Source organism: Chinchilla lanigera, unplaced genomic scaffold, assembly GCF_000276665.1.
Source record: "Chinchilla lanigera isolate Chin_1 unplaced genomic scaffold, ChiLan1.0 scaffold00002, whole genome shotgun sequence".
Classification (NCBI taxonomy): Eukaryota; Metazoa; Chordata; class Mammalia; order Rodentia; family Chinchillidae; genus Chinchilla; species Chinchilla lanigera.
In genome coordinates, this window is record NW_004955403.1 from 56,673,967 (window position 1) to 56,686,583 (window position 12,617).

At 45.4% G+C, this 12,617-nt stretch overlaps 1 protein-coding gene across 1 annotated transcript in view; it reads left to right on the top strand.

The window, feature by feature from the left end:
* Positions 1 to 12,617, top strand: part of Csmd1 (CUB and Sushi multiple domains 1) — a 1,292,092-nt gene that overhangs the window by 864,072 nt on the left and 415,403 nt on the right. Inside the window, exon 10 of the mRNA XM_005373917.1 lies at positions 9,426 to 9,547. Within this exon, the coding sequence (XP_005373974.1) occupies positions 9,426 to 9,547 (122 nt within the window). The remainder of the gene's footprint in view (positions 1 to 9,425; positions 9,548 to 12,617) is intronic.

A 12,617-nucleotide genomic window follows, 5' to 3' on the forward strand; every position in this document is an offset into this window, starting at 1 on the left:
TCTTCTTCTTCTTCTCCTTCTTCTCCTCTCCCTCTTCCTCTCCCTCTCCTTCTCCTTCTCCTCCTCTCCTCCTCTTCCTCCTTTTTTTGAGGCATGGTCTGGCTGACCAAGTTCAGGCTGACCTTGAACTCACTAGGTAGCTGAGGCTGGCCTTGAATTTACGGCAATTCTCCTACCTCGGCCTTCTGAGTGCTGGAATTACAGGTATGTGCCACCAAACCCAGCAAGGATTCTTTCTTCTTTTAGTTTAAATATATTTTCCATGAATACATAATAATACAAAACTGTCTATATTTATGGGGTGCATGGTACCATTTCAATACATGTATACATTGTTTAACATTAAAATTAGGTTATAGATATCCATGTCCTCAAAATTTTATCATTTCTTTATGGTGAAAACATTCAAATCCACCCAGGGATAGATGAATGGATAAAGCAGACATGGTATGTATATACAGTGGAGCACTGCTCAGCCGTAAAGAAAGATGAACGTCCCTCTGGTCGTTACATGCACACTCAGTCACCCCTACCACAGCCATCCTTTGGTACAGCAGCAGAACAGAACCTATTTCTCCCAGCAAACTCTAACGTAGTGCCTGTTGATCGGTCATTCCTCATCTCTCTCCCTTACTTTGCCTGCTCTCAGAGAGCCAAATTATAGGATTAATTTTTGTGGGACCAAATTTATATTATGTGTACAAGTGAGACCATGTGGTGCTTGTCTCTCTGTCACTGGCGTTTGTCACTTAGCGTGATGACTGCCAGTCCTGTCTGTGTTGCTGAGTGACAAGGGCTTCGTCCTGTTTTCTACTGGGCAGTGTTTCATCTCCCTCCTGTTTACCGTGCCCGGGCCCTGAACTGCTCTCGATGGCTTGGCTATGGTGAGCAATGCTGCCTCAAATAAACGCAAGCAGTGCAGATGTCTTTGTAAAACACCAACTTCGTTTGCTGTGGGTATGGGGTCAGGAGAGGGATTCCTGGGCCACAGCTGGGTATTAGGTTTTATGCAGCTCCCTGCTGATCCTGTTGCAGCCGACTGGCAGTGTGCTGGGGTCCTGTCCTCCAGCCCATGGAGAAGCCTTTACAGTGTGCTCCTCTGGATTCTGGTGTCCCCGTGGGCCACACTCAGGGAAGCTCTCCAGGCTCAGAAGGCTGAGAGGCTGGGCTGGGCTCCTCCTGCTCCAGCCCCCCAGTGGGGTGCTTCCTGCAAATACAGCTTGGTTACCTGTGTCACTCTCCAGCTCCCTCTCAGCTGATGGCATTCACCGTCCTGGGGCCATGGCCTTCTAGAGCTGGAAATGACCCCGAAGACCTTGTCTGCCAGAGGATACATTGCCCTGGCCCGTGCTCGGGGACAGGGACACATCCCTCAGTGCTCCTGAGATGATCTTTCCTTTTTAAACCAAACCACATTCTTCTTGGTCTATTGTAACGTCTGGCTTTTAAGGAAGTGGGTATATCATACATGATTCAAACACTAATACTATAACTACCTTAAAAATGGGGTTATACTCTTTGGATTCAACTGTCTTATAGAATCTGCTTTTGAATCAGTTTCATGGTTTGAGAATATGAATTTTAAGGTGACTGTCAGATGTTTTGCATTCAGTTTATTCATTTATTCAACTGACACAGAAAGTGTAAATGTTCAGGGTGCCGCGCCAGGCTTGGTGCACATAGATAGTGTGTAATGTCCAGGGCAAACGTATCTATCGTTTTATACTCTCATCCCTGCTTTGTGACGAGAGCATTCAGATCTGATTTTTGTTTTACTTTGTGTTGTTTTGAGCTGTTTGAAAATACACAGTGCCTGTGACCATCGCTGGTCTCTCTGCCCTGCAGCAGAGCCCCGGCTCCTTTCCCGACCACATCTTGGCCCCTGCCCCTCCTCGCACCCGCAGCCTGCACAAGCACCACCAGGCCGCAGCTCGGATGAGAGCCCTTTCTTGCCAGTCCACCCACCAGCGAGGTTATATAGCTTGGTCTTTCTGTGCTGAGAGCTGACTCCCAGCCAGCCCGCCTTCACAGGGGGCAGGGCCACCTTTTCTCTCAGATGTCAGAGGGAGACGGTCCTGCAGCCTGACGGCAGCCTCTGGGTAAATATAGAAGACCTGTGAGTGACATTCTGTTCCTGGAGAAGACCCTGCCCTGACTGACCCTCACCTCATGTTCACTGCAAGGTCCCTTGGAAGCTGCGTCTGCTCGTGCTCCACCTTTCCCCCACGCAGCACGCTGGGCTCCACATCCACATGTCAGCCAGCTCTGCCGTGTGGCAACAGGGGAAACTCCACAGCCCTTTAGCTCTGGTCTCTCTGTTCAGTAATTGCTTCTTCCGTCTTTCTTTTCTCCTCTCCCCTCCCCTCCTCTTCTTAACCGTTTTCTCCATGTTTTCCTCCTCTTCATTCACTTCGTCCTCTTCCTCCTCCTCCTCCCTCTTCCTCTGTCTCTGTCTCCCTGTCTCTGTCTCTCCATCTCTGTCTCTCCATCTCTGTCTGTCTCCCTGTCTCTGTCTCTCCATCCCTGACTCCCTGACTCTCTCTCCCTCTCCCTGTCTCTGTCTCTTTCCCTCTCCTCCCTCCACCCTCACTTTTCACCTTCAGCCTGGGGCATGGACACCTCCATAGCTCTCACTCCGTAAGTTCTGCTTCTTGTCTAACAGCACCATCACAGCTGCTCACCTCTGGGACTTCCTTTACTGCCGGGCACCGCCTCCCTCATTCCCTGTCCTCACCAGCAGGCTCTTCAAGGTGTGGACTTCAGCCTGACAACTGTTCGGAAACCCTGAGCATTTCCAGTGCCCTGCTCCTCTGTACGTTCCAGCAGCTACCACCCAGCTCCACATGCACGGCAGGCTCTGGACCGGCTGTGTACTGCAGTGAAGCAGGCCAGGGGAAGGATATGTGTGGGTTTAGGGATGCAGCTCCCGCAGCTGTGAGCCGGGGCTGGAGTCAGACTTCTGAAGGAAGCCAGCAGAGACAGCAGTCTGTGCCCTAGGTGTGGCCGTGGCTGCCCACCAGCAGGTCCTCTCTGAGGAAGACCACACTCCCCCTGGAGGTCGCAGAGAGCAACCTTCCTACCTGGAGGCCCCAGATAAGGGGTTAATGGCATCTGCAAGCCCATGTGTTCTCGGCACTGGCAAGCAAAGCTGTGGCTTCCACCCTCCCTCTCTCCAGAAGAACGGGAGCCCCGTGGTCCAGAAACAGTCTACAGGGAAGCTCCAGGGGACAGGTGGCTACTGGCCAGGGCCACTCCCATGATCACTACTGGAGCGGTGGGCCCCTGGGCTCCTCTGTGCACCCCACTCTGGCAGTCTGAGCACCATCCGAAGGTTAAATCAGGTGCTGCTCAGGGCCCCACCGAGCAGGTTCCCACACGGAGGCCAGGCTGTGTCCCTGTCCATGGTCCCATGCAGGCTGATCCTGAGAAGCCCCTGGATGCTTCCCACCAGAGGTTTTCACAAGCAGAGCTTTGATACCTGCTCCCAGAAGAAGGTAACTTTAGATATCTACGGGCATAGGGAGGTGGATATCTCAAAACTTAATGTTTCAAGCCTTACCTAAAAGGAAGTACAGGCTATTTACTTAGCTCTCAGTGTCACAAGAGCATTTTCTGAGTATATTTCACACCATGCTACACCATAATAGATAGCACAAGTTCCCTGATTCATTGTTAGCCATGCAGTGAGCCTTATACTGATCATTCAGCTGCATTTTCTAAGCAATGGAATGCTTCTTTTCTCAACACTGAGCACACTGGGACAGTAGACATTTTGGATCCTTGGGTCCGGCAAGGGCTGGTTCTCAAGGCACCCATCTAGGTGAGGGTCTCCAATGCTGAGTGATGGCCCAGGCTTCTCCACTCAAGGCCAGCTGACGAAGCCTTTGATAAGCCACGGTGACTCTGCCTCGGTCTTCTGCCTGGACTCTGTGGCCAGCCAGTGCTTCCATTAGCTAATGAGCTTCGAGGCCCAGGGGATAGTACCTTTCCTTCTTGTTATCAAACAGATGGATGTTGTCATGGCTCTGTAATTATACAAATGATTTCATTTGAAATTATGCTTACTTCATTTAGGAATATGAAAACAACTATTATAACTCTTGTCAGACTAAAACATTATGAGCTGTTTAAAAGTGTCTAAGTATCTCTAACCAGCAGTAGATGTCTAAAATAAGCAAACAAGAAGAAATAAAGAGGGTGTCATTCTACTTCTTCAGAGTGTTGAGGTTGGCATGTCCTCAGTATTTAGGGGAGATTGATGCTGAGAACTTTCCTTCACGCTAATGTGCTTCCACAGGGCGCTGGTGCTTTGAGCTGCTCCCTTAGTGAAAAGGGCACAGGAGTGAAATGAACAGTTGTTTGCAAGTGTAACCATACTCACATAAAAGCTAATTGGAGCCAGCAAGGGTCACAGATAAAGTTATTATTGCTTTAGAATTCTAGGTTAGGTTGGTGAAGAATTACCCTTAACTTATTAACTTGTCATGTACTAAAAACTATTAAAGCTTTTTCATTTCTACTCCAGTTTTCATGCTGAAATGATCTTTAAAATAGTAACAAAAAGATTATTTGCATCTGAAAGATGGTTCATTCCACTAGATTACAGGTCCAGTGTCAAATAATTCTAAAATTATGGCTTATATACTGATTATTTGACTAGGTAGCTACTATTTCAGAGGTTTAAAGAAATATACGCAGAAGCCAGTCATAGTGGTGCATGCCTGTAATCCCATCACTAATGTAGGGTGAGGCAGTAGAGGGATCTCAAGTTTAAGACCAGCCTGAGCACTCAGTGAGTGAGATATATTCTCTATCAAAAGAAAAAACAAAACTTTAGATCGGAAGTTTTTGGATTCAGTTCCCAATACTGCAAGACACACACATACACACAAGTATTAATTTTTGAATGCTATTAATTTTGGAGAAATATTGATTATTTCAATATTAATTTCAATATTGATTACAAGCTTCAAATGTGTGTCCTGTTCCAGATTCTTGTGCTTTATTCCATTTATCTTTAAGTTCACTGAGGAGTAAATATTTTCCTCCATACTACATTTTACTGTTCTTTGCAATAATACATTTTCATACAAGAAATATACTACTCACAAAAAATATACTATTCATACAACAAATACACTATTCCATACAAGAAATACACTAAACAAGAAATATACTATTAATTTGTTTGAAATAAAGCTTCAAATGTGTGTCCTGTTTTCCTATTAATTTAAATTTACTTGATTAAGATATTCCTGCCCTTAATAAGTTTGATTAATTGAATGGTTCCTAAAGAACAAAAATGATTTCCTGGAACTGAACTTAAATAAATGAATAATTTGTTCAGATTAAGTGAGGTAAATCATTTGAAGGAAATGTATTTTGTATTTAACACGTATTCATCAATTAAGTGGACAAATGACTGATGTTGGCATTGGAACCTGATTTATGATCTTTTCCCTGTCCACTTTCCCTTTTAATGTATCATATTTTCAATTTATCCTTTTATGAGTTCTAGTTTTAGTTGAAAATGTATAGATATAAGTGAAGTCAAGTTTACAAGCTTAGAACTCTGTCCAAGGAGGAACATCAATGATGCATTAGGTCATGGTTATTATCCAGGGACATTTATTAAGCATGTAATTGGACATTACTCTCAATATATGAGACAGCGTATTTCAAACAAGATCTTGACAGGGGCCAGGGCTGCGGTGGCACTAGAGAGTGACATTCGATGTAAATGTGGACAAAGCATGCATTTGCTTTTCGGGGATGGGAGGCATGAGGAGCTGGGGCAGACTTTCTTGGCACCAGTGCACTGTGATTACTTAATGGAAAGCTTTGTGAACATCTAGATGCCTCTTTAGAGCAGAAGCCACTGTAAGGGAAGAAGCTTCCTTCTTCCAAGGACACTAACTGTCCCCTTCCCATCAGAGAGGGCTTCTCTAGTTGAGCTCCTGCCTGAGGACCTCACAAGCCACTCAGCATGGCGAGTCAAACCGGCCAAGTCCGCGTGCAGGGAGTGTGGCTCCTCGTGCGGCTCAGAAGCAGATGCTTAGAGTGGAGATGATGTAGCTGGTGAGGGCTGAGTCTCCAGCCTAAGTATTCAGCAACTTCCTAAGAGGAGGATTAGAACGAAGTAGGTACAGGAGGGTCCTGTGATTTAAGGTTGCTAGACCTACTCAAAAAGCACAGCGGATATTTGCTGAGGAAACTATCAATGTCAGCAATGATTCCCAATGTCAAGTTAAAAATGAGCAAAACACACCAAAACCATTTCCCTGAATATGTGCACCGGTTTCTTTTCAGATAGTTCATAGCTTGCTAAAACTCCATCTTAAAAAAGAATAAAAATAAGTCATTATTGCAATGCATGCAAAACATTCTGAGGATGTAGCTGACAAATTTTGGCTGTGGAGGTGGTTTGGAAGGACTTGCCCTGTGTGAAAGCCTGTACTATGTGTGCTTGGACACTGCACGGTCTGCTTTCCTGGACTATTTTATAATTCACAGCTCAATAAATACTACAGTCGGCACAAATCATTATTCCCCACACTGTATGTAAGATAAATTCCATGAAAAGCCAGGACCTATCGTAATAAGTCAAGTCAAGCCAGCTTCAGAGCTGGTGGCTGGGACAGGGAGGACCAGGGCCTTGGTGTGGGGAACCAGCCCAAGGAGGCAGCTGGGCCGATGAGGTGGGCACAGGTGGCAGTGGGCTGGGCATCTGGGATACTTCTGCCAATCCCCCCACAACCTTCAGAGTGATTTCTCAGATTTTGAAGCATTTCGAGTAGTAGTGTGGTTGGTATTTTTATACAATGGAGTACTTCTCAGCTATAAAGAAAGATAAACTCGGGGTTTTATAGGTAAATGGATGCAACTAGAGACCCTACTCATAACTGACATAAGTCAGACCCACATGTGTAAACACTGTATCATCTCCATAGTACAAGAACCTGAAAGTGTAAATAAGATTCAAAAGGTACAATGGATATTGTAAGAGGGAAAGAAACTGCTCAAAAGGAAAGAACAACTGGGATGGGGTAAAAAAGAAAAGAAGGAAGGATTTTATATATATATGGATTATATATAAGGATGTTATGTATATATTATATATGTGTATATATAATATACATATATAATATATATATACACGATAGCTAAGATAATTGTACTACTAATTTCTATTAGCTCATTGAAAGGAACAGTTCATGCTTATATTGTTTGATCAATCTTACATACCTAGGGGCTGGGGATTTAGCTCAGCGGCAAAAGCGCCTGCCTGGCAAGCGCAAGGTGGTGAGTTCGGTTCCCGGTACCAGAGAAAAATCAAAAAAAAAAAAAAAAAAAATCTTACATACCTCTATCTGGTTATCTTCAGCTACATCAAAGATAACAGTATGCAATATAATAACCAGTGTTAATTTCCTGTCATCTTGTTTTGATTTTTTTTTTTTTTTTTTTTGGTGGGTACCAAGAATCGAACTCAAGATCCTGCACTTACCAGGCTGGCACTGCACCACTGAGCTATATCCCTAGCCCCTTGTTTTGAAATGCTGTGTCATTTTATTGCTTTTTCATTATTTTTAAAATAAAATTTTAAAAACTGACTCACTAAAGTAAAACTGTTTCTTAAGTAACACTATATTATGTTTTGAACAGATATTAGTTATGAAACACAATAAGCTGTTAAAATGTAACAGAAAGTCACTGTAATGCAAGTTGTGTTCGTGATGTCTTAGTCCAAGATGTCCTAATATTGCTGGCCTCAGTGTGCTTCAGGCGGATTTCATACTTAAAGTTCCTGACCATTCCTAAGGTAGACCAGTTAGCCTTACGGAGCTGCGTGTAGAGAGGGCCCATGTCAGAACCCAGCTCTGTGGCAGCCTTCAGACGAAAAACAATCTTTTCTCCACCTTCATTTAAACATGTGGTTCATTTGGAGGGCAAATAGCGGTACTTTAAAACATATTTATTAATGTGTAGAAGGCTAACTTCTAGCTGTATGTTTATCTAGTAAATACTAAGCAACTGGGAAGATGCCTATGGTGACCTTGGTCAGTTTTACATCTCCAGGATAATAAAGATCCTGTCTGTTGTGGAGGGTGTACAGGTGGGGAAAAGGGAATACTGAGAAATTCAGGGCCTTATAGGAAAGGCAGAACTGCAGATTAGTAATCTAACTGCAGTTAGATAGGCAGAACTGCAGATTAGTAATCACTAGTAACCACAATAAAGAACTCACAGTAGGGTGCAGATGTGTGCTATCATGGTGTTATTGTCTTACATCAGTGCACATGGAAGAGATAAATGCATATACCCAAAAAAATTAGGAACAGCTCTATTGAATGATAGCTCTTGACTCCCCACAGGGAGCTCCTCATTCAGGAAGGCGTCGTGGTCCACCAGTGGAATAGTTGTCTCCAGAAGTAACACTGATCTGAAGCAGATGCTTGACCATGGGACAGGACATGGCTAGGGTCACCCTTCGTCAGCCAAACTGGTTTATATGACGTTGGTGTCTAGGAAGATGATGCATAGCTCCCCCATACTCCTTCTAGAAAAATTTCTTTGTTTTTCATTTTTAAACTTAGTTTAAATCATTATTATTCAGACTGGACTCCAGGCTGACATTCGATTTGCAAAGTTTCCTTAATGATTTGAAAAAAAACTTTTAGGAAAATAGGTCAATTTGAATTACCCTGAATGGCGTAATTTCTATCATTCTGTGCTTCACTTGGTCTTTCATTGCAACTTGGAGAAACAGAAGATCACAGTCTCCTTTTGCTTTTCCAGCCACAATTTCTATTTTCTTTCTTAAACTTCTGGTAATATGTTAGGTTTTATTTGCATGGCACTGTAAAGAGACTGGTGTGGATTTGTAGAGTCTGAAGTTTGCAAGAGACCGCCCCCTTCACCAGGCTCTTTTACACTTGAAAGGTGGAGCTGTGGTGTAGGAGCGGCTGTTCAAGTTCCTGTGGTGCACGGGGTGGCTGAGATAACCCCACCCCAAATCTCATGAACTGTGTTGTGCATGGTGTCTTATTACATCCATGTGTGACTCAAGGTACATGGGGCATCCCTAGGCGCACATGAAGGGCTTTTCTTTTTGCATGTATTTTTAGTTACAATAGGATTTGAAGTGCACTGATTTGGTTCTGACATTACCCGTGGTGCCATCCCTGAGCTCATCCTGTGAGCACTAACACTGCTCCAAACATCATCTATTAAAGCATCTCTAATGCACATCAAGGCTTCCAAACAAGGGTCCTGAAGTTTAAGCAAAATACACTCGCCAACTCAAGTCCATGAACCATTGTCCATCATGAGTGTTGAAAGCTAACTTGAAGCTCCTTAGACTATGATGCTTTTCCCCACTGGTGCGATGCTGCAGAAAGTAATACTGCCTCCATCTGTTACAGCGAGGACATGCGGGTCCAATCTGCGGGGGCCCAGCGGCGTCATCACCTCCCCCAACTACCCCGTTCAGTATGAGGACAACGCGCACTGTGTGTGGGTGATCACCACCTCCGACCCGGACAAGGTAAGGCCCTGGCACCCCCTCCGGTGCTCCCGCCTCTAACACTATGCGAGCTTGGCTGTCTGACCATGCAGCACTATGCGAGCTTGGCTGTCTGACCATGCAGCCATGCAGCCTCCTCCATGCAGGAGCTGCCTGTTGGCTTCATTTGCATTCAAAGGCTCCAGCTCTTACCTCCACGTGCCCACACCCTTGGAAAGCAGTCTGATGTGGAGACATGGACATCTTCATTGTAGAATGTCTTCCTGGGTCTGGAAGAAGGTTCGTGGTCTTCCTTCTGGTCTCTGGTGCTTCCTCCTCCACGGCACACCATCTGGCCTCAGGGCACATCCCTCCCTCAGCCCTGAGCTCCAAGTCTCCCAGCTCCCCACTAATGCTCTCCCTCAGCAACTGTGTGAGCACCCCGTGCCTCTGCCCAGCTGCGAGGCTAGAGCTGCACCTGCGGGGTCCAGGCAGAGGGAAGCTCTTCCCAGTGTTTCTGTCCAAGTCACATGTTTGTGCTTCCTCTCATGATCTGTGTGCTTTCCTAGAAGTAAACAACTCCCTGCCCTCTTCCAAACCCCTTATTTTAAATGCATTAAATTGACTATATGTTTCTTGTCACAGTGAGAGACAGGGAAACCATGTTATTTCTCCATAAGTTTTGCATGCATGCTTGTAATTATGTTATTGCATCTTAAATCATAGGCCAAAAAACATCACCATAATTCTCCTTCTTTTGCTATGAAATGAATTATCTTCAGTTCAATTTAAATTCAATAAACATAGATGCCTACCCAGAAACAAAGAAAGTGGTAAGCGAAGGTTTGATTTGATTTTTAAAAAATCAGACAGGAAATAATTTTGAATATGGATTTCAAGTGAACTAAGTAAAACAATACTAAAGGGCAAATTTGTAACAGAGTAAACTTACTAGGTGCACGCCCCTTGCAGTCTTTGAGATGCGGTGGTAGGATGGCCTGTGTCAGGAGCGATTGCCTCTCCATCTCGGGGTTCCACTGAGCATCTGCCTCAGGTGCACAGACTTTTCCTGAACCGGGCAAGTGCCAGCCTCAAACCAGAAAAGTTCTCATTTACATCAGCGGAGTTTTCACCAGATGCCTTTGGATTTTGTTTGCTTTCCCAAGTTCTAACATCTCAGCTCTTATTTGTGGGGAAACACCAGCTTTAATAAACAGAAATAGGTAAAAATCCAGGGAGCTGTGGGCTTTTCTCAGGAGCCCAAAGGAATTCTGGGCTAGCATCACTCTAACAAAGTCCCCACGGGCCGCTTATATTGCAGGGCTCACCTGTCCCTGAGGATAGCATTATACTAATGCAAACTGCAGATTCCCATACTCTAGTCAATCTCTTATTCGAATTCTCACTAAGAGCCTCCTGATTTCAGGGTCCTCTTCACACCTCTTTGGATGCCAGCTCCCCCACTCTTCAGGTCTGTGAATCTGAGCACGTTAGCAAAGTTCCATGTTAGCCTCAGACTCCTCCTGCATTAAAGAAATAGTGAGAAAAGAACATTTTCTTTTGGGAGTGGTTAGAAAAAACTAATCAATGCTAATAAATAGAGCCTCAGTGAGGGCAATAGCATTATCTGACTTCAAAACTAGAAATGTTAACATGAACAGGCATAAAATTTAAAAAATTGACAACTTATTAACAACTTGCCAACCCTTGCATTTCTTTGTCCACCAAAAAGACAAGAGTTTGAGAATGCAGCATAGTCCCAGAGGTTAGGTACAGAAATCTCTGAGAAGGAATGCTAAGCAATTGGGCTTGTCTGGGGATGAATCAGAGATTGAATTGAATTAACAGTAAATATGATATATCTGCTTCCACAGCAGCCAAATAAAAACCAAGTGTTTATGCCATGGGGTGAGAAATGCTGTGGGCCAGGGCATCTCGCTGGGCATCAGCAAGTTGCAGAACATGGGACTTTTGCAATTAGAATAAATCAAGAGAATAGGTTAATGTCTATCTGAGGCATTTCCAGTTTGCAGCCTTTGGCCACACATGTCCCGGATAGCAGCCCTGCGGCCCCCAGAGATGGTAAACTTCTAACGCTGTTCTGTGATTTTCAGCGCACACTGCGTGGGTGACAAGCTAGCGCTGTGTGGGGGAGGCTGGGTCTGGCGCTGACTCCACCTCCCACACACAGTCCAGCAAACCCATGAGTACCAGAGGCTGCCTGTGTGTGCAGCTAGTGAGTACAACACCGGAATTGGCAATAATCCCTCCGTGTTTCAGACCACGTGTACAAGTGTGTGCCTGCGAAGACGAGTGTTCCCTGTTGTGAGGCAGGCAAGGAGGTTTTCCCCTTTAATTATTGAACTTGGGCTTGTTGTGAGATTTCATGCAGCAGTTTAATGGTTCAGGTAGTTCTGTTGCTTGCAGACATTAGTTACATGATGTATTTCATATGGACCCAGGACAGCTCCTCTTCATGCAGTGACACAGACTAGCCGAAAGGTTGGACGTGTGGTCGGGATGTCCCCAGAGAGATGCGTGTGTGTACTGCACAGAAAGCAGTGAGCCCAGGAAACTAGAAGATGCTTGGAGAGACGCAGCAGCAGTGTCTATTGGGTGAAGGAGAGGAGCCTGAGATGATTCTTCCAGCTCTGGGGCCTTCCCAGCCGGGAGGAGCCTGCTGACCACTGGGGCTGCCCAGGGGGACACCCACGGAGGGATTTCTCCCATCCCCTCCTCTCCTTCCTGCCGGACCACGCCTCTGTGAAGGAGGCCCTGATCTGGGGGACCTTGGAAGAGATGATCAGAGACACTGGCCATGGGGTGACCCCTCCCGGGCAGCCTTTCCTGTGGAGGAGAAAGGAGTGGCCGTGGGTGCTGAGGAGAGCGGTGAAGAATCATAGCAGAGTGGGCAAAGGAAAGACAGGATGAGAATGACCTGGTTCCCCAGAGGACCCGATCTCCTTGCACACTTGCTAGCAGTTCCCCGGGTCTTCTCTCAGGTCCCACTTGGAAGGGTGGATATATGCTCCCCCAATTGTAAGCCAGGGGAAGGACCTGGAGAGTCATTTTTAATGGGAAGTTTGGCTTCTGGTGTAAGGGCAGTGGGCTG